The sequence below is a fragment of the Macaca mulatta genome, chromosome 1, assembly GCF_049350105.2.
Source record: "Macaca mulatta isolate MMU2019108-1 chromosome 1, T2T-MMU8v2.0, whole genome shotgun sequence".
Classification (NCBI taxonomy): Eukaryota; Metazoa; Chordata; class Mammalia; order Primates; family Cercopithecidae; genus Macaca; species Macaca mulatta.
The window spans coordinates 106,262,436-106,285,399 of record NC_133406.1 but is presented as its reverse complement, the minus strand read 5'-3'; the positions used below and the strand labels follow the sequence as shown (position 1 = coordinate 106,285,399).

General features: G+C 39.6%; 1 protein-coding gene and 1 long non-coding RNA gene across 8 annotated transcripts in view; one reads left to right on the top strand and one right to left on the bottom strand.

The window, feature by feature from the left end:
- Positions 1 to 11,926, top strand: part of LOC106993181 (uncharacterized) — a 169,580-nt gene extending 157,654 nt beyond the window's left edge. The window contains exons 2-3 of the long non-coding RNA XR_003719544.2: positions 11,294 to 11,474; positions 11,737 to 11,926. This is a non-coding gene — a long non-coding RNA (uncharacterized LOC106993181). The remainder of the gene's footprint in view (positions 1 to 11,293; positions 11,475 to 11,736) is intronic.
- CD84 (CD84 molecule) overlaps positions 1 to 19,684 on the bottom strand; it is a 44,219-nt gene extending 24,535 nt beyond the window's left edge. For 5 of the 7 annotated variants that reach the window (XR_013396013.1, XM_077940403.1, XM_077940412.1 and 2 more), the window contains exons 1-2: positions 19,607 to 19,684; positions 6,199 to 6,540 (exon numbers count right to left, since the gene is read on the bottom strand). Coding sequence is in view for 6 of the 7 variants with exons in the window: in XM_077940403.1 (XP_077796529.1) it covers positions 6,199 to 6,540; positions 19,607 to 19,652 (388 nt within the window). In the remaining variant the exon portion in view is untranslated. The remainder of the gene's footprint in view (positions 1 to 6,198; positions 6,541 to 19,606) is intronic. The other 2 variants (XM_015113569.3, XM_077940429.1) reach the window with 2 other exon arrangements.
- Between the last annotated feature and the right edge of the window lie 3,280 nt (positions 19,685 to 22,964).

Sequence of the window (22,964 nt, the reverse complement as noted above, 5' to 3'; positions counted from 1 at the left end):
GAAAATCCTTTTCAGACAAGCAAATGCTGAAGGAATTTGCTACCACCAGGCCTGCCTTGCAAGAGCTCCTGAAGGAGGCACTAAATAAGGAAAGGGAAAATAGGTGCCAGCCACTACAAAAACACAGTGAAGTACGCAGACCAGTGACACTATGAAGCAACTATATAAACAAGTCTGCAAAATAACCAGCTAGCATCATGATGACAGGATCAAATTCACACATAACAATACTAACCTTAAGTGTAAATGCGCTAAATGCCCCCAGTTAAAAATCACAGAATGGCAAGCTGGTATGCTGAGACCTATCTGTATGCTGTCTTCAAGAGACCCATCTCACATGCAAAGACACACACAGGCTCAAAATAAAGGGATAGGGAAAAATTTACCAGGCAAATGGAAAACAGAAAAAGCAGGGGTTACAATCCTAGTTTCTGACAAAATAGACTTTCAAGTAACAAAGATAAAAAAAGACAAAGGAGGACATTACATGATGGTAAAGGGTTTAATTAAACAAGAAGAGCTAACTATCCTAAATATATATGCAAACAATACAGGAGCACTCAAATCTATAAAGCAAGTTCTTCGAGATCTACAAAAAGACTTAGACTCCCACACAATAATAGTGGGAGAGTTAAACACCCTACTGACCATATTAGACCATTGAGACAGAAAATTGACAAAGATATTCAGAACCTAAACTCAGCTCTGGATCAAGTGGACCTGTAGACCTCTACAGAACTCTCTAGCCAAATTCCATAGAATATATATTTTTCTCACCAACACATGCACTTACTCTAAAATTGATCACATAATAGGAAGTAAAACACTCCTCAGCAAATGCAAAAGACCTGAAATCATTCAGGGAAACTGTCTCTCAGATCATAGCACAATCAAATTAGAGCTCAAAATTAAGAAATTCGCTCATAGCCACACAACTACATGGAAATTGAACAATCTGCTCCTGAATGACTCTTGGGTAAACAATGAAATTAAGGCAGAAATCAAGTTCTTTGAAACTAATGAGAACAAAGAGACAATGTACCAGAATCTCTGCAAGGCAGGCTAAGGAGTGTTAAGAGGGAAACTTACATCTCTAAATGCCCACATCAAAAAGCTAGAAAGATCTCAAGTTAACAACCTAACATCACAACTAAAAGAACTATAGAACCAAGAGCAAACAAACCCCAAAGTTAGCAGATGACGAGAAACAACAAAGATCAGGGCTGAACTGAGGGAGAGAGAGACACAAAAAAACCCTTCAAAAAATCAAAAAATCCGGAAGTTGGCTTTTTGAAAAAATGAAAAATAGATAGACTGCTAGCTAGACTAATAAAGAAGAAAAGAGAGAAGAATCAAATAAATGCAATACAAAATGATACAGGGGATATCACCACTGACCCCAAAGCAATACAAATAACCATCAGAGAATACTATAAATATCTCTATGCACATAAACTAGAAAATATAGAAGAAATGGATAAATTCCTGGACACATACACCCTCCCAAGACTGAGCCAGGAAGAAGTTGAATTTTTGAACACACCAATAACAAGTTCTGAAATTGAGGCAGTAATAAATAGCCTACCAACCAAAAACAAAACAAAACAAAACAAAAACCCAGGACCAGACAGATTCACAGCTGAGTTCTACCAGAGGTACAAAGAAGAGCTGGCATCATTTCTACTAAAATTATTCCAAAAAATTGAAAAGGAGGCACTCCTCCCTAACTCATCCTGATACCAAACCTGGTAGAGATAAGACCAAAAAAGGAAACCTCAGGCCAATATCCTTAATGAACACTGATGCAAAAATCCTCAGTAAAATGCTGGCAAACCAAAACCAGCAGCACATCATAAAGCTTATCCACCATGATCAAGCTGACTTCATCTCCAGGATGTAAGGTTGGTTCAACATACCCAAATCAGTAACTGTGATTCATCACATAAATAGTACTGAAGACAAAACCCACAGATTATCTCAACAGAGGCAGAAATAGCCTTCAATAAAATTCAACATCCCTTCATGTTAAACACTCTCCATAACTTAGATATTGAAGGAACATACCTCAAAATAATAAGAGCCACGTATGACAAACCCACGTCAATATCATACTGAATGGGCAAAAGCAGGAAGCATTCCCTGTGAAAACTGGCACAAGACAAGAATGCCCTCTTTCATCACTCCTATTCAACATAGTATTGAAAGTTCTGGCAAAAGCAATCAGGCAAGAGAAAGAAATAAAGGATATTAAAATAGGGAGAGAGGAAGTCAAACTGTCTCCGTTTGCAGATGACATGATCCTATATCTAGAAAACCCCATCATCTCAGGCCAATAGCTTCTTAAGCTGATAAACAACTTTAGCAATCCTCAAGGATACAAAAATCAATGGGCAAAAATCACTAGCATTCCTATACACCAACAACAGGCAAGCAGAGATCATGAATGAACTCCCATTCACAACTGCTACAAAAAGATTAATACGCCTAGGAATACAGCTAACAAGGAAAGTGAAGGACCTCTTCAATGGGAACTACAAACCACTGCTCAAAGAAATCAGAGAGGACACAAATAAGTGGAAACACATTCCATGCTCATGGATAGGAAGAATCAATATCATGAAAATGGTCATACTGCCCAAAGTAATTTATAGATTCAATGCTATTCTCATTAGACTACTATTGACATTCTTCATAGAATTAGAAAAAACTACTTTAAAATTCAAATGGAATGAAAAAAGATCCTGAATAGCCAAGACAGTTCTAAGCAAAAAGAACAAAACTGGAGGCATCACACTACGCAACTTCAAACTATACTACAAGGCCAAGGTAACCAAAACAGCATGGTACTAGTACAAAAACAGACACATAGACCAATGGGACAGAATAAAGAACTCAAAAATGAGACCACACACCTGCAATTATCTGATTTTCAACAAACCTGACAAAAACAATGGGAAAAGGATTCCCTATTTAAAAATGGTGTGGGGAGAACTGGCTAGCCACATGCAGAAAATTGAAACTGGATCACTTCCTTGTACCTTAAACAAAAATTAATTCAAGGTGAATTAAAGACTTAAATGTAGGGCCAGGCGCGGTGGCTCAAGCCTGTAATCCCAGCACTTTGGGAGGCCGAGACGGGCGGATCACGAGGTCGGGAGATCGAGACCATCCTGGCTAACATGGTGAAACCCCGTCTCTACTAAAAAAAAATACAAAAAAAAAAACTAGCCGGGCGAGGTGGCGGGCGCCTGTAGTCCCAGCTACTGGGGAGGCTGAGGCAGGAGAATGGTGGGAACCCGGGGGGCGGAGCTTGCAGTGAGCTGAGATCTGGCCACTGCACTCCAGCCTGGGCGGCAGAGCGAGACTCTGTCTCAAAAAAAAAAAAAAAAAAAGACTTAAATGTAAAACCCCAAAGTATAAAAACCCTAGAAGAAAATCTGGGCAATACCGTTCAGTACATAGGCATGGGCAAAGATTTCATGATGAAAATATCAAAAGCAATTGCAACAAAAGCAAAAATTGACAAATGGGATCTGACTGAACTAAAGAGCTTCTGCACAGCAAAAGAAACTATCATCAGAGTAACAGACAACCTACAGAATGGGAGAAAATTTTTCTAATCTATCCATCTGACAAAGGTCTAATATCCAGAGTCCACAAGGAACTTAAATGTTTAAGGAAAAAACAAGAAAAAAAAAAAACAAAACCCACGACCCCATTAAAAACTGGGCAAAAACCATGAACAGACACTTCTCAAAAGAAGACATTCATGCAGCCAACAAACATGTGAAAAAAAGCTCATTTTCATTAGAAAAATGCAAATCAAAACCACAATGAGATACCATCTCCTGCCAGTCAGAATGGCAATTATTAATAAAGTCAAGAAACAACAGAAACTGGCAAGGCTGCAGGGAAAAAGAAATGCTTTTGCAGTGTTGGTGGGAGTGTAAATTAGTTCATCCATTGTGGAAGACAGTGTGGTGATTCCTCAGAAACCTAGAGGCAGAAATACCATTTGTTGCAGCAAACCCATTATTGGGTATATACCCCAAAGAATATAAATCATTCTATTATAAAGATACTTGCACATGTATGTTCATTACAGCACTATTCACATAGCTAAGACATGGAATCAACCCAAATGCCCATCAATGATAGATTGGATAAAGAAAATGTGGTACGTATACACCATGGAATACTATGCAGACATAAAAAGGAACAAGATCATGCCCTTTTCAGGGACATGGGTGGATTTGGAAGCCATTACCCTCAGCAAACTAATGCAGGAACAGAAAACCAAACACCACATGTTCTCACTTACAAGTGGGAGATGAATGATGAGAACACATGGACACATGGAAGGAAACAACACACAATGGGGCTTGTTGGAGAGGGGTTGGGGGAAAGAGAGGATCAGGAAGGTTAGCTAATGGATGTTGCTCTTAATACCTAGATGATGGAATGATCTGTGCAGCAAACCACCATGGCACACATTTGCGTATGTAACAAACCTTGACATCCTGCACATATACCCTGAACTTAAAATAAAAATTGAAGAAAAAAAGAAAATTATTGAGATATTTTATATATTTTTTTGGTGCTAAGATTTCAAGATCTGGTAAGAATTTCACACTTACAGCACATCTCAATTTGGACTCGCCACATTTCAGATGCCCAAGAACTGCATGGGTCTAGAGGCTACCATATTGAACGGGACAGCACTAGGTCTGTGCTTACTCAAACTTTGGCACAGGTTGGAATAATCCAGAGGTAATATTAGACACAGATTCCTGGACTTCATTCATTCACAAAGGTCAGGGGCAGGGCCTGAACATTTGCATTTCCAAAAAGCTCCCAGTTGATGCTGATACTGCCAGTTTACAGACCACGCTTGGGGTAGCTTGCAAACAAAGTATGCACATCTCCCAGTGAATTGTGGCAATTATAATGATGATAACAAATAGTTATAATATTTTACCTTTCAAAAGCACTTTGCATCAACTACTAGAAATTCAAATTAAAAATAAATTGAGTTATCACTGCACACCCATCAGAATGGCCAAAATGAAAAATAATAATACCAAATGCTAGTAAGGATGTAGAGAAACTGGATCATTCATACATTCCTGGTGAGAATGGAAAGTTGAAAATAGTTTGTCAGTGTATTTTAAAGCTGTAAATGGACTTATCATACAATTACATTTTTGAGCATTTATCCCAGATAAATAAAAACTTATTTCATGCAGAAATGTGTACATACATATTCACAGCAGCTTTATTTGTAATATCCCCAAACTGGAAAGAACTAAAATGTGCCTCAAGAGGTGAATGGTTAAACAACCTAGTGCACCCATACCATGGAATACTATCTGGCAATAAAAAGGTACAAACTGTTAAAACACACAAGAGTTTGGATGAATCTCAGTGACATTACTATGTGAAAAATACCCAACTTCAAAAAGATATATCCTTCAGGATTCCATCTACATAACGTGTGTGAAATAACATAGTTGTAGATATGAACAAATTAGTGTTTTTCAGGAATTGGGGAAGAGAAAGGTGGAGGTGTGGTTGTAAAGGGAGAGCATGAGGGAATCTTGTGATGGTTAATCTTGATTATGGTAGTGGTTACACAAAACTACCCATGTGATTAAATTGTACTGAGCTACACACATACTCAAACATAAATGAATGCATGCATACGTGGTGACACCTAAATAAGCTCTATAGATTGTGCTAATGTCAATTTCCTGTTTTTGATATTGTGGTATAGTTATGCAAGGTGTTAACACAGGGTGAAGGGTACACAGAACCTCCCTGTACATTTATTTGTACCTTCTTTGCATCTATCATTAACTCAAAATAAAAAGTTTTTTTTAAAGCACTTTGCATACACTATCTCACTTGATCCTCATGATAACTCTGGGAAGTGAGTAGTATGATCATTGGCATTATATAAAAAAGAAAACCAAGGCCCAGGGGACCAACTACAGATGGAAGATTACATAGCTAGAAGTTGGCAAATCCAGGTCTGAAATAAGACTGCATCCTCTTAGAAGTATTGATGTATTAATATATAAGTGTTTATAGATATAAAAAGATTTAGGGGACCCAATTATCAGAAATGTAGATGTGTTTCAGATAGCAAATTTGCAAAGTAAAAATAAAACACAAGCCCTCCGTCTTCCCATGACTTACGATAGACTTGCAGGTTGTAGCGCTTGGTGATGGTGTAGGGCTCAGCCTGTGTATTTATGTCTGCTTTGTAGTCTCCTGCGTCTTCCATCCTCAGATCGCTAATGACCAGATCGTACTTCGGACCTAAGGCATGTATCCGTTCATAATAATTTCTGTGGGTCACAGCAACTTTGGGTGCCATTTCTGAGTCTCCTGGTGTTACATAAGCAACAGATGTTTTAGAAGTCCAAGCAATGTTTGTAACTTGCTGGGGTTCTTGGATATTTACGGGGAAAGTGACTGACTCTCCCAGAATCCCATTCACTGTGATGATTTCTGAGTCTTTTCCAGCTGCTTCTGGCCCTGAGAACATAAAAAGAAAACTGTAGCCATCTGACTGTTGCACTTTTTTCAATTCCTAATCTTTCTGGCCTTGGAGCTCCCTGAGGAGCTGCCACAAATGCAGTTCACCCAGTTTCTTGAGGATGTCTTTTTTTTCTTTTTCTTTTTTTTGTGCATTCTACTCTAGGTATATTTGATATGTCATGACAACTAAATTTTCTACAGCATTCTCATTCAAAATCTAAGTTTCTCATTAGAGATCCATTTTGTTAAAAATATTTTTACTTAGACTTACAGACTCTGAAAGCTAGAAGGCATTTGAGAGGTGAAGGCCATAAGCCTCCATGTAGTCTAAGATATTAGGTGCATTTCTTTCCCAAGATCATATTGCCAAGTGGTAGAAGAGCTGGAACAAGAACCTGGAATACCTTGGCTGATGGAGTCTTGGGTCATTGCTTTTTATTTTCCTGTGATCTCTGCAAAAAGCAAGTAACCGTTTTGTCTCTCTTCTTGGAAGATACAGGAAGAGAGTGCTTTGGAGTTTCTGGAGAAAATATTCCCCAAGTTGGTGATTTTGGGGGATATTTTTCTGTTTACTTCCATATTCCTAGTCCCTAGAAGAGTGCCAGACACATAGAAGGGGCTTAATAAATATTTGTGGAATTAATTGATAGAATTTATTCATGTGTTTCCTAGACTCTCTTGGAACAACTTCTGAAGTAAGCAAGTTTTGTTTATTCATTCATACATTTGTGAATGAATGCGTGTATTTTTTCAGGACAGTTTTGTTCCAGATACTATGGTGGGTATTTATTAATTTAATTCATAATATAAGTGTTTTTTGGACATCTACCCTTTTAAATAAGATACAAGGAGCTGGGGATACAATGGCGAGAAGAACAGACATAATTCTTGCTGTTTGGGACTTACAGTCAGAGGAAGATACCAATGTTGATCAGATAATCATACAAACAAATGGATAGGCACAAAATATGTAAGTATTATGGTGATTTGAGAGAGACCAACAAGGGGACTTGATCTGCTCTGGGAATTCAGGGAACATTTCCTAGTGAAAGCTGAAGGATGAATGCTTTTAAAATGTAACATAGGAAGATGAAAAGCTTATTTCCTCCTCCCTTTTCTCTCCTCTATCACTTTTGAAGATAAACTGTTTTAATATATAGTTTGTAAAATGAGAGACAACTAATTTTAGACATTATTTTTCTGCTCTTCCTCCTCCTCTTCTTCATTATCCTGTAATTCTCAATGAGGGCTCTTTAGTGAGAAATACTGTTTGGGGCAAGCATGGATGATATCCAAAGTATTGAATAACCAATATGACATGGACCCTGACCAATCAGAAAGGGTGTTAGCCATAAACAAAACTAGTTGGGCGGTTCTGGTGTGTACTGGCTGCATGTAGGTTCTGATGACCACAACATCAGTTTTCCACATAAGTGTGTTCAGGCTGACCCTAAAGTTTACCCAAGGCTTGGTATATGGAAGAATAAGGATCATAAAGTATACACATCACTTTAAAGTGGTACAAAACAAAGGGATTTCTTAACCTGATGGTGCTGTCTCACTTTGGCTACCCTTGCTCTTTAGCTCAGCAACCACTGAAAGAGTCTTAGGGACAGCTGATGTAAACCTCTTTCCTTTCTGACCAATAGAGATTTTCCCATAGGAGCAGTATCCAGGACAAGGCCTGAGGATTTAGTTGGGGGGTGGCTAAGTACAGAAGATATAACAGGGTGGGGAGTATGTGGGGTGAGAGTAGGAAGGGGGAATTGGGAACCCTTATCTGCAAACATTTATTAAGTGCTAATTGTGTGTCAGATGCTGTGTTAGGGACACAGGGATAAACAGGACATTGTTGCAGCCCTGAGGAGCTCACAGCCCAGAAAATAAGACAGATATGGACACAAGTGAAAGATAACACAACACGACGAGTGCTAAATGGTAAAAGCAATAGAAATAAGCCATTGGGGTGGCAGGTCAGAAAGAGGCTAATGCTGCCTTTGGTGGTAAGAGTCATAGTTTGCTAAAATTCAAGAACACTAATTCTCCCAGATAAACTGTTTTTCTGTACTGACGAGTTCGAGGAGAGGGGTGTTTGTAGTGTCCCAGCCTGAATCCCTGGATGGTCCTGGAATGGGCATGTGATCTATACAGTTGCACAAAACCCTGAGCTCAAAAGGACCCTGAACTGGACTTAATGCTGCGTTGCCACCTTTAAATTCTACATAATATTTAAACAAGGGGCCCTCCACTTTCATTTTGCACTGGGCCTCGCAAATCATCTAGCCAGTCCTGGTCTCAGATCTCCCATGTCTCAAGTCTTTTTTGAAGTCAGGCCCTAGTGCTTAATTGCCACACTACGCTATGGATTGAGATTAGGTGTGAGGAGATAGACAGAACATAGATTCCACAGACTCATAATTTTGCTGGGTTCTCTCACCAAACGCCAGGAAGTATGTAGGTAGATTATTAAGGCTGAGACCTTCTTAATATTAGGGCCGTTGAGCAGCCACAGTGGTTGGTGTGTGGTGCAGTTTTAAAAGTATGTCTCATCTCCTGTAGCAAGTCATTCAGGAAGTGATGGTGGGGTATCAAACAGCAATCAGGCAGTGGGGGTGGTGGATAGGCAAAGCTGGGGGAAGCTGTTATTTGTGCTGCTGGTGTTGTTGGCATGAATACTTTGCTTGCTAGAAAATGCAAAGGGGTTGCACATGTTTAAGATGAAGATTCTGCCACCTTCAAACACTCCAACTGTGCTTTGAGAGAGGCAACTGCAAAACCATTGCATGCAGTGGAAAGATAGGGAGGCAGAAGGCATAGGTGTAAGTACTTCTACTTATGAGCTGGACAACCTTAACGAGGTCACAAAACCTTTCTTTTTTATTTATTTATTTTTTTTTTGAGACAAAGTCTTACTCTTTCACTGTCACCCAGGCTGGAGTATAGTGGAATGATCTTGGCTCACTGCAACCTCCGCCTCCTGGGTTCAGGCAGTTCTCCTGCCTCAGCCACCTGAGTAGCTGGGATTATAGGTGCATGCCATCATGGCCAGCTACTTTTTGTAATTTTAGTAAAGACAGGGTTTCACCATGTTGGCCAGGCTGGTCTTGAACTCCTGACCTCAAATGGTCTGCCCACCTCAGCCTCCCAAAATGCTAGGATTACAGGTCACAAAACCTTTCTGAGCCTCCGTTTCTTCATCCATAGAATGAAAATAATAACTATGCTATTTGTCCTATTTGGTGAATAGCAAATGATGTAATATGAGTAGAAATGCTTTGCTGATCATCAAGGCAAAATAAATGTTAGTTATTTCTGGAGTTGATAATGATATCTTAACATTCATCATATGTTCTTTATCATCACTTTAACAATTGGTACCTGCCCTTTGGGCCTGCCCTAGGCCATCGTTATGATGGTCTTCGTGATGCCAGGGCCATACTGGAGCATATATCAACAGCCATTTTTAAGGGCTAATTCAAGTAAAGCCTGGGGGGACAGTTTTAGGTACCCTGGATAGACTTTATTCTGCTCTTAGAAGACTTTAAGATTTAAAAGAAAGAATGTCCATATCAATCAATCCCAATATTTATTTTTCTAGGTGCTAAGGGGACTCTAACATTATGTTATCACTGGAAATGACCTTACTAAAATCTAATTTCAGAGATAACTTATGGCACAAAAACATCTTGAGGACTTACCATGAAATGCACTATGCTAGTCTATGGCAAAGACAGATTCTCTGCCTTTTTGGGGGAATTTGATACCTGGTTAGGGAAATAAGATACATACACACACACACACACACACACACACACACACACACACTTCTGCTTTGCAATATGAGATAGTAAATAATAAATTCAAGTGAATGGTAGAAACAGTGGTTACGATAGGAATTCTAAGAAGGGAGGGATCGCTGAGCTGTAGTGGTTAGAAAAAACATCTCAAAGAAAGTAGAATTTGAGGAGGATTTTGAAGGGTGAATAGAATTCTACTTGATGGAAAGGGAAAGGAAGAGTGTCTCAAGTCCTTGGATCCTGAATAAAAGTTTAGAAACAGAAACTGTGATGTTAGTTGGATGAATATAAATTTGCATATCAGAGTGGACAGAGGTACAGCTGGAGATACAAATTAGGCTTAGATTTGAGACAGCCTTCAGTTTGAGGTCTCCACCAGAGGCAGAGGGGAACTATTAAGGTTTTTGAGGGTGAAGATTAAAATAATGTTTTAGTCATCGTAAGCTAGTAATAATGTGTGGGGAGGAAAACAGGAAAGAGAGGCTGCATCAGAGAGGCCATTTAGGGAATACTGTAGTCTTCTGGGCATGAACCAGGGGACGATAACGGGAATGGAAAGGAAGGGCTGGATTTGACGATAACACAGAGAAAGGCAAGAAATAAAGAGGCATCTGCTAGAATTCAATTGTTCATCAATATATTTTGAGTTTCTATTTTATGTCATTGAAAAACTCATAAAGTTTATGATGGAAATAAGTCAAAGGGGGAAGGACAAGTTTAATCTTAGAAATATTAAATTTCAGATGACGGTGGACCCTGTAAGTAAGCTGTTGGAAGGATGGAAGATAAGGAGAGAGAATGGACTTAAAGTATTATTTGGGGCATTGTGGCAGAATCTGCTAGCTGTTTTCCAATATATGTTCCCTCCTTCATTCTTAGTAATAGAATTGTTAAATTTTAGCAGGGCATAGAGCCACCCAGAGTAAAGACTATATTTTCCTGCTTTCTTCTAGCTAACATTGGTCATATGACTAAGTTCGGCCCAACAGAATAAAAATGGAAGTGTTGTATATGACTTCTATGTCTTTAAGAAGAGTGGGGAACCTGGTGTGGTGGCTCACATCTGCAATACCAACACTTTGGGAGGCTGAGGCAGGTGGATCGCTTGAACCCAGGAGTGCAAGACCAGCCTGGGTAAGATGGCAAAACCCTGTCTCTACAAAAAAGTACAAAAATTACCTGGGCATGATGGTGCACATCTGTAGTCCCAGCTGCCCAGGAGGCTGAGGTGAGAGGATCACCTGAGCCCGAGGGGATCAAGGTTGCAGTGAGCCAAGACCACACCACTGCACTCCAGCCTGGGTGACAGAGTGAGACCCTGTCTCAGAAAAAAACCAATAAATAAATACATACATGAGGGAAATTTGCTCTTTTCATCTCTTCCTTGCTTTTGCAGGCCAGAAGTCCATGACAGCTGGATCTTAGACAAACATTCTGTGTCATGAGGAGGAAGCCAAATTCTGAGGATGGCGGAGCAGGAAGATAGAAGTCAGAACCCCAACGACCTTGTGAACTATTCTACCGACTGTGAACTGCCAACTCCGGACTTTTTTACATGAGCAAGAAATAAACTTCTTTCTTGTTTAAGGCATTCTTATTTTAGTGTCTCTGGTACTTACCGTAACACTGAAATCCAACAGGTTTAGAAATCATCCACAGAAATGGAGTGGGTGAAGGAGAGGAGGGTCATTCAGGAAGAGTAAGCCTGAAGTCCGCGACTGAGCCTTGTAAGAGTGCTCACATTTATAGAAGAGGCACCATCAAAAGAAACACAATAGACCAAGCGGTACGAGTGCAAGAGAGGCACCAATAATGAACGATATCACAGAGAGGAGAAGGAGTCTCAAGGAGGAGATTGCCACTGATGTCTAATGATTCAGTGTTCAATGGGATAAAGACTGAAAATGGCCCTGGGTTTGCCCGTTACGAGGTTATTGATGGCCTTTGAGAATATAGTGCAAGTAAGACAACTCGATGGAAGGCCAGAGTCTAGGGGACTGACAGAGTAGGTAGTAAAGTGTGGAGGAAAAACATGACAGTGAAAGAAGGGTGATGAGATAGGACAGTAGCTAGAGGGTCAGGTAAAACTAATTTATTTTCGTTTTAAAATAGAAGAGACGGGGGGTTGTGGGGGAGGTGCTAGGGAGGGTGAACAGAGAGAGATATCCCCAGTGGGCCTGCTCTAGGTTAGATGCTTCTGCCCATGGCCTCTCTGGATAATTATCCTCATCTTTGAATCTAGGAATATTTGAACCTAGCTGTGTCATCTTGAGAAAATTATTGAAATTCACTCTTCCTCAGGTGCCTCAGATGATTTTCTCAAGATAACACAGCTAGGTTCAAATATTCCTAGATTCAAAATCTGCACCTTTAGTCTGTATACCTCCTAGCTGGTCTCTCTTGGATAATTATTAAATGCAATTACGAATGCCTGGCACATATAAATGGTAGTTGCTATTATTTTGGTGAATGTAAAAATTGGGAGGAAATGTTACTATAAGGAACACCACAGGGAGTCAAGAAGAGATTGACGAAGGGGATCAAGTGTTTGCTAAGTACCCTTGGGAGCCCAGTGAAGAAGCAGTAACCCACATTTACAACCTTTTCCAGTGTAATTTTGTGACCTTCCTATGCCAGAACACAAATGGGAAAGGTAGGAGAAAGGCCATACCTCCAGAGGAGAAGCAAAGGCAAGAAAAGGCTGAAACCCTGGGGTGAAGGCTTAGATGGAAAAACCTGTTCACTGTGACTCTTAGGTAGCTATGGCAGAGAGGGAGCCCAGGACCCAGGGGACAGGATGACCAGTGTTGAAAGAGAGCACTGAGGACTGGTTGCTCACTGGAGGTTGACTTCCCCTCCTGGATTGGGCTGGGGCACCCTTCCCAATGCAATACACCTTTCTGTGTCTAAGATGATAACCCTGTTTCCCTGGATGATCCTAGTTGTATGGATGGATTTTACAAATGTACATTTCATGGTTAGGTAGCTCAAAGCCACTGACTAGAAGAAGACAACAGGGATCGTGAGAAAAAGAAGAATATTTGAAAAAACAACAACAACAACAACAAAAAAGGAAGAATCAGAAACCCATATGAAGTATAAAGATGGATGGGGTATGAGGCCTTTAACTGGTAAGAGGAAAATTCTTCAAGGCTGGGCAAGCAAAACCTACTGAAGTGTTGGGTGGAATCCAAAGTCAAATACTGATGACAATGGAGAGGTCATTTAGACCTAAAACCCCATAGTTCTCCTTAGATTCTATTAAAAATGAACACAGTGTACCTTTAGAGTTTGGGGAGCTCTCTATTCTTCTTTCACAACCTTTACCATCACTACTAGGCTCTGCCTGATCAGCCCCTACTTCTCTCCTACTCCAACCACATCAGCTCCCTCTGTTCTGTAAACAGGCCAAGGGCACTTTGCCTTAGAGCTTTTGTACCATTGTTCTCCTCTTTTCCTACCACACTCTTTTCAGCAGCCCCCTACTTTGTTCAGGTCTCTGTCCCAACATCACCTCATTAGAAAGAGCTTTCCTGGTCTCTGTGCCTAAAATAGCAATCCCCACCCCATCATTTTCTCTTGCCTTGCCTTGCTATCCTCTTCATTGTAGTTATCACCACTAAAGCATTGCCTGTGCATATTTATTGATCGTCTCCCAACCTATCCCCTCAATACACTGCTACTATAATGCAATTATCAAGAATGCAAATGTTTGTTTCAATCACTACTGTTCCTCCAATAACTAGTGGATGATTATTAAATGTTTGTTGAAAAAATGAATACCAGCCTGGGTAACACAATGAGATCCCATCTCTATGAAAAATAAAATTAAAAAAAATAGTCAGATGTGGTAATGCATACCTGTAGTCTCAGCTACTTGGGAGGCTGAGACAGGAGGATCACTTGAGTCTGGGAAGTCAAGGCTGCCATGAACCATGATTGTGCTACTGCCCTCCAGCCTGGGTGACAGGGCAAGATTCTGTCTTAAAAATGTTTTTCTTTTTTTGCAACTGATTCAATTATCCTTTTCCAACAATAGAAAAACAAGGCAAAAAATCTCAGCAAGAGAAAGAGTGAGGGCAAGAGAGGACTCTTTACTGATCTCTGGGTCTTGATGTGAAAGGTCAAGTATTTAAACTGATTATTAACAAGCAGCAGATGGCTAACTGCAACTTCCTTCTATATTCTATATTGTTTGTGAAGAAAATTTTTTAGATCCACAGAATGGGGACCCACAACATAGTTAGTAAAAGTGTCCTGAACCAGGGATTAGGAAACACATTTGAGTCAAGGGTCTGTTGTGGACTAGCTAAATGACCATGAATGTCACTTACTTGCTAAGTCCGAGGGTTCTAGTTGGTAAAAGAAGTAAAACAGAGCTGTCCTGCCACTTTGAGGAATTACGAGGATTAAATGACACGAGAGTGCTCTCAAGTGTGTGTACTAATGGAGAAGAGTCTAGTGGTTCCAAGGGGAGCCTTGCCTTGTGGAGTCAACTGTGTGGCACAATGAGTTAGTCACTGAGACCTAGGCTGCCTGGGCTAAAATCCTGGCTCTCTCAGGGACTGTCCATGAACCCTAGGGAAAGTCAGTAACCTCTCTGTGCCTCAGTTTCCCTAACTTTAAAATGAAGGTAATATTAGCACATTAGTGAAGGTAATAGTAGCACAATATTTGACCTCATAAAAATATTATGAGGGTTAAATGAGTTGATATTTGTAGACCTCTTAGAATAGTGCCTGGCGTATGCTTGGCACTAGAGGTGTTTGCTATGTAAAACAAATAAATATCTTCAAAGAGACTAAAATAACACCTCAGACAACTATGAAGGGAAATATTAGAGTTAGGGTATTGGGGAGATGTTAAAGTCAGCAAGTAGCTATTAATAAGAATGGAAATGGGGAAGACTGTACTGTTGCTTAACAGACACTTCTACCCCCTTACTTTCTTAGGATCCTCCAGATAAACATTTCTTGTCCTTTTTTTTGTGGCACTAGCTAAACTTCCCTCTCTTCTCCACCCACTGCTTCCTAGAGTCAAAAAGTGGGGGTGGAACATTGCTGAGTATTGTAGGTCTGGGAGAGTGACCAGAGGTAGCTTTAGCATGTGGTACCCGGAAGACAGTCCATTATAACTGTTCACATTGAGTGAAGGGATGTAGAGGGAAAGAGGAAGCACAGGGCTGGGCAGCCAGAAATTTTGTGTCATTCTCCAAAGCAATGGAAAGTCCTTGATCATGAGGTTTTAAGAAAAAGGAACCTACTACCCCCATGCAATAGTACGTGGTTTTCCCCTAGGAGTTTTACTTTATATCACCTTTATTGGGATTTAGGTTTACTTGAATTGGTTCCTTCAAAACACACACACACACACACATACACAGATACACAGACACACACACACAGACACACACACACACACAATCTCAAAACAGACATGAGATCAGGGCTCATCCACTGTTCTAACATTGCTGCCCTCTATTAGTGGGTACTTGAACATTGAGTATAACAAAGGAAACACGAGTACCTAGTCAGCTTCACCTATATCAGCCCCCAAATGATTGCTCATACCTCCTTCCAAGTTTCACATAGATGAGCCCAGTGATCTCCAAACTTACAGGTCCATCCCTCTCCTAAGGTCCAACACAAGAAAGGTTTGATTTAGGAATACTTCAGTAGCCTGAATGGCTTGGCACTGACCATCAGGCTCCTGTTGTGAAGGTGCTCCGGCTGCCTTGTTGGACTCCATATTGATCTCCAGGACTGCTTCAGCAGTTGGAGTTGACAAGGTAGGCCTCCACTACCTTCCACTGAAGGCCTGAGTTATTACAGGGGGAACAGCTTCCCACCCTCTGTTTGGAAGCTGGGTATTTGATAACCAGTTTTACCCATATATAATATATTTCCATTTCTATAACTGGATTTCCGCTTTTGAGCCCTTTCTGAATGTCTATGGTAGTTGTCTGCTTACATCTCATTCTAATACAGAGGTCTTGTCCTTATCTTGAAGACCCCACGATGCAAGGACTTCAGATCAGTGGCAGGTTGTTTTGTCAGCATACTTCCACAGGTATGCTTCCTGTCTCTGAGACCCAGGATGATGGTTGGGGTGCAGTTACCCACAGTGGGTCCACTCATTTCTTGGAATTTTAAGTCTCAACTGCTGAAATGTCCATGACCATGTTCAACATCCAACAGGAAATCAACATCCTGTTGATATTGGACTTTCATTTGTTTAAAGAAACTAATTCAAATCACATTTGAATAATATTAAAGTGAATGGTATTTGAAACATGTCTGGAGATGGTTATTTGCTTGGGTATTCTGCCTCACTGCCCTGCCTAAACTTCTGTTATTGGCAAGGACCTGCCAGCAGCTCCTTCCTCCTCTATGGGTGAGTATAGAGAAAGGCACAGCTTCTATCCAAATAATCCTGTCTTGACAGAACTAAATAAATCATCACTCTTTGCTGCCATATTCCCAAATATTAATAGTGGGGAGAGTAATTTACTCCACTTCAGCATCAAAGTGGGTGGAGGCAGCATGACTCAGAGGTTAAGTCTAATGACTCTGAAGTTTAAATTCTACTTCTTTCACTCTTTGGTTAAATGACCTTTGACTCTCTGTGTATCAATGCTTTCATCTGTATATGCACACATAAACAGTACCTATCTCATAGTGTGTTGTAAGGATTAAACAAAATAATAACTGTAGACTACTTAGAGTAATGCCAAATATGCAGTGATTGCTCCATAAATGGTTATTTATTACTATTACTGATGGGAGACAAGACAGGGAGTTGAAGAAATAGAAATAGGAATGGGGTAGAGAAAAGGAAGACTTAAGAGTGTGAGACAGAATATGTAGAGTGGATGGGCAAGGATTAAAACTGGTGGACTCCTCCATCTCCTACCCTCAGAGTGGGAGTGTCTCCTAGGGTATGTGGAGAGACAGTCAGAGTCATGGTGTTTCCAAAGTCATGATCAGAAAGTTGACATCAGAGCATAAGACTGTGAATTTTGACTCAGAGAAAACTTTTCCAACATGGAACAGTCATAAGTTTGCACACTCAGACTTTCCTTATGTCGGTGATTTCTGAGGGGAAATGGGGATTTCTCCCTGCATCTCTCCACTGCTTCTCAGCCTCTTCAACTGCTCTGAATTCCAGGGAAATGCATAAAGTGTAGACTCCTAAGGCCAATACTGAATGTAAGGGACTACCTCTACCAGTAACAGCAGCAGGAGGAATTCAAGGTATATTTTTATGCTCAGAAAAGTTTTCAGAATAATCCTTAAGAGGCAAACAGATAATTCAGTAAAGGTGGACAGTATGTAAAAAGTACTCAATGGCTTTACTTTTATAAAACAAGCTCCCATTCCCCTTTCATGGATCCTTGATGAAATGAGTATCTCACTCCTAGTTTCCTTTTCCAGAACCCCGATAAACCAACACCTAAGCTCAAACTCCCACCACTTTTTCTCCTGTTTATGTTCCTTGGACAATTCCCTGACAGAGGAGTCCTGCCCAGGATCTCTGTGTGGTAAAGCCATGGCTCTTCCTAATAATGCATGAAAAGCGAGTGTGAAAAACAGCAGCATTAGCTAATATCTGTTAAGCATTTAATATATTTAGGTACTATGCCAAGTGTTATACATGCATTATCATCATTTTGATTCTCAAAACAATTCTACTGTATTAATACCCTCCCCATTTTGAAGCTGAAACAAGAGTCAGAGGAGGAATATAACTTCCTCTAGGTCACAAAACTCATAAGCAATTCACTACTAGCTGATTTGACAACTTTATTTCAGTTTCAGTAGATGAAAGCAGTGTATCCTAGAGCTACCTTTTATTTTAGCAGGTGTTAACCTTTTGAAGAGCATCAAGAATTTGAAAGCAATGAGTGAAGAGGTCAGGTGAAGCAGAAAGAAGGTCCAATGGGATTGGGATTAACCTTGGGATTAGAAAAACCAACGTATATTTCCAGCTCTACCAATTTAGGTAGTGAAATTCCAGGTGAATTTTTTAACTCCTAAATCTTAGTTTATTATTTTTCTTGCATAATGGGATTAATAACATCTATCTTTCCCATCTCAATTGTTTTCATATGGATAACATGAAAATGTAGACATAAACATCATAGAATGTTTTGCAAATTAAGTGGTATCAAATGCTACCTTGTCTAATCTCTCTCTGGAAGATTAAGGACATCCCTAGTACCAATTTTTCCTCACCTACTTGCATTTCAGAGGCTCCAAAAATTTGGTCTGACTAGTGATTACAATCTCCATGAAGTTCAAATTAAAGGAGCCATAGCTTGAAATGGCCAAGGGAACCAGAGAGATCACGGTGCGTTGATTTTACCTTTTTCAGAAAATCCTAATGTACTAGGTCCCCAGGGTTCTAACTCACGCCAGAATTTTGCTAGTGCATTTTCAGGACTGGCAAGAGACACTAGAAGTAGATTTAGAAGTTCCAAACATAGTAAATTTCTGTTAGACAGAGCAGTTGTTTGTATTTAATGAGATAATATGTACAATGACACAGCACTCCCACAACAGTGTTGTTATAATTTCCTTTGTACCAATAACAATCAATATTCATGTTGTTCTTTTAGTTTACTCTTATGCCATAAATGAGAAAAATAGGGTTTTAAATTCAAGTTCTCCAATTCTTTTTTGAGACTATTTGTAAAAAATGGGATAATAATCTCTTCCTCATTTATTTTAGACTTTCTTGAGGATAAAAGCAGAGTAATAGCTCTAACTGTGTTTTGAAAATAAAGGGAGTTTATAGAGATGAAGCTCAACAATGATAATGATGAGTCATCCATCACTCTAACCTGATAGAACAATCAACTATAATTAGGAAAGACATTTTCTCCCTCAAACACCATCACAGTTGAGTGCTAAGAAGAGACTACTTGTAAGTCATTTGAGCTTTTAGATGATCTTTCTTTTGCCAGGCTTTGTGGGTGGGTTTACCAAGTGCTGATTCCTCTGAGAAGGTTTTGCCTCAGACCTTTGAAAACTGAGATCTCCAAAACTAGATAAAACTCAGAAATATAAACTTGAAAGCTGAAAAACACTTAGGTTTGAATTTTAAGTCTCTCCCCAGCCAGTTGGATCCTGTTGAGTACAGTGGATACTGAGAGCCAGGATGTTCTGTTAAATACAGATCAAAAAGACAGTTCAATATCTTCCTTAAGGGCAATTTTTAAAACTTTATGGAAAACCAGGAGGGGATCAGCAAGGGTCAGAACTCACAGGTTTGCAGGCAAAGGAGCAAGATCCATAGGTGGTGCTGAGCCATCTCTCTCAGGGTCTAACCTTCTGCGGAAAAGCACGGCACTGTTCTAGCAGAGTCAGTTTTACTTTTCTTCCTCTTTTTTATCATGACGTTTAAGAAAGGAAGTACAAGTTAACTGATTTAGTTAACATTGGTCTTTGTATTACTGTGCTAGTTTTTTCCAATTTAAAGTGCCTAGCATTAATTATTTATTAAACAAATATTTATTGTGTGCCTACTATGTGCCAGGCACTCTTCTGGGTGTTGGCAATATACAGAGCAACAAAGCAATCGATCACCCTCCTTTCATGGAGTTTATACTCTTTTTTGGAGTAATCAACAACTAAACAAGCCATTCCAACATAACGTAATAAGTGTTGCAACAGGAAAAATACAGGGAACTATGAGAGGAATAGGGGCATCTAACTCAGGCTAAGAAAAGTTGGAGTAGGCTTCCTGAAGAAACTGACAACCAACCTGAGACAGGCTCGAAGAATGAATTACTATTATTAGGTGAATGGTGGTGGGGGATATGGAAGAGGAAAAATGATTTGACGTATGATAGGAGATTAAAAAATTGTAGCAATTAAAATTATATAATTATAGTTATGTAAAATGATCACAAATATATGATTATGTATATAATCAACATGTCATATTATTTAATATAATCAATATTAAGTATTATATTAATAAAAATAATTATATATGGTACCATAATATGTAATTATATAATACATTAATACATAATATAGTATAACTATATATATAATTATGTATAATTCCATGATATCATCATGAAACATTATGATTATGATCACACCTTATTAGGGTCACAAAAAGTGTTTGATAAAAATTAAAGTTGAAAGAGATTTTTAGACTATTGAATCTATTTTGCAGATGGAGAAACTGGCTCAGAAGGAGAGGAAGTGACTTTTCCCTATATCACACAGTGAATTAGTGAACTGAGGTAGAAGCCAGCAAGTGTCACTTGGCAAAGACTGTGGCTCCTGGGCATGAGAGACAGCAGGTGCAGAGGCATGCTTAGGTGGAGTTGAGCTAGATGTAACAGGACTGTTTCTTGTAGAGGGTCTTCATCCTGGTTAACAAGAATACGAGTGATTGTGTAATGTGTGTATGGGAGACGTTGTCTGGGAATGGTGATAGAAATGAATATTTGTGCCCAGAAGCTAAGCAGTTTGACCCAGCTGTTTTGGGGAGTAATGGGAAGGCTGGGGACACTACCCCTGAGACCTGGAGGATGTGTACAGCTTTTTTTTTGACTGAGATGAGTCCTTGTGCCAGCTAGCTCATTCCTAGGTAACCTGGGCCTATAGAGTCACTCATTAAATAATCCTGGTGATCATTTCCCATATATACTTACATAATACTGCATATAGTTGACCCTTAAACAATGCAAGGGATTGGAGTGCTGTCCCCTCAAACAGTCGAAAGTCTATGCATAACTTTTGACATCCCTAAACTCAACTACTAATAGCCTACTGTTGACTGGAAGCCTTGCCAACAACACAGTTGATTAACACATATTCTATGTGTCATATGTATTATTTACCATATTCTTGCAGGAAAGTAAGCTAGAGAAAATAAAATGGTATTAAGAAAATCATAATGAAGACAAAATATGTTTACTGTTCATTCAGTGGAATTAGATGATCATAAAGGTCTTTTTTTTAATTATTATACTTTGAGTTCTAGGGTACATGTGCATAACGTGCAGGTTTGTTACATATGTATACTTGTGCCATGTTGGTGTGCTGCAGCCATCAACTCGTCAGCACCCATCAACTCGTCATTTACATCAGGTATAACTCCCAATGCAATCCCTCCCCCTCCCCCCCTCCCCATGATAGGCTCCGGTGTGTGATGTTCCCCTTCCCAAGTCCAAGTGATCTCATTGTTCAGTTCCTACCTATGAGTGAGAACATGCGGTGTTTGGTTTTCTGTTCTTGTGATAGTTTGCTAAGAATGATGGTTTCCAGCTGCATCCATGTCCCTACAAAGGACACAAACTCATCCTTTTTGATGGCTGCATAGTATTCCATGGTGTATATGTGCCACATTTTCTTGATCCAGTCTGTCACTGATGGACATTTGGGTTGATTCCAAGTCTTTGCTATTGTGAATAGTGCTGCAATAAACATACGTGTGCATGTGTCTTTATAGCAGCAGGATTTATAATCCTTTGGGTATATACCCAGTAATGGGATGGCTGGGTCATATGGTACATCTAGTTCTAGATCCTTGAGGAATCGCCATACTGTTTTCCATAATGGTTGAACTAGTTTACAATCCCACCAACAGTGTAAAAGTGTTCCTATTTCTCCACATCCTCTCCAGCACCTGTTGTTTCCTGACTTTTTAATGATTGCCATTCTAACTGGTGTGAGATGGTATCTCATTGTGGTTTTGATGTGCATTTCTCTGATGGCCAGTGATGCTGAGCATTTTTTCATGTGTCTGTTGGCTGTATGAATGTCTTCTTTTGAGAAATGTCTGTTCATATCCTTTGCCCACTTTTTGATGGGGTTGTTTGTTTTTTTCTTGTAAATTTGTTTGAGTTCTTTGTAGGTTCTGGATATTAGCCCTTTGTCAGATGAGTAGATTGCAAAAATTTCTCCCATTCTGTAGGTTGCCTGTTCACTCTGATGGTAACTTCTTTTGCTGTGCAGAAGCTCTTTAGTTTAATTAGATCCCATTTGTCAATTTTGGCTTTTGCTGCCATTGCTTTTGGTGTTTTAGACATGAAGTCTTTGCCCATGCTTATGTCCTGAATGGTACTACCTAGGTTTTCCTCTAGGATTTTTATGGCATTAGGTCTAACATTTAAGTCTCTAATCCATCTCGAATTAATTTTCATATAAGGAGTAAGGAAAGGATCCAGTTTCAGCTTTCTACTTATGGCTAGCCAATTTTCCCAGCACCATTTATTAAATAGGGAATCCTTTCCCCATTTCTTGTTTCTCTCAGGTTTGTCAAAGATCAGATGGCTGTAGATGTGTGGTATTATTTCTGAGGACTCTGTTCTGTTCCATTGGTCTATATCTCTGTTTTGGTACCAGTACCATGCTGTTTTGGTTACTGTAGCCTTATAGTATAGTTTGAAGTCAGGTAGCATGATGCCTCCAGCTTTGTTCTTTTGACTTAGGATTGTCTTGGAAATGCGGGCTCTTTTTTGGTTCCATATGAACTTTAAAGCAGTTTTTTCCAATTCTGTGAAGAAACTCATTGGTAGCTTGATGGGGATGGCATTGAATCTATAAATTACCTTGGGCAGTATGGCCATTTTCATGATATTGATTCTTCCTATCCATGAGC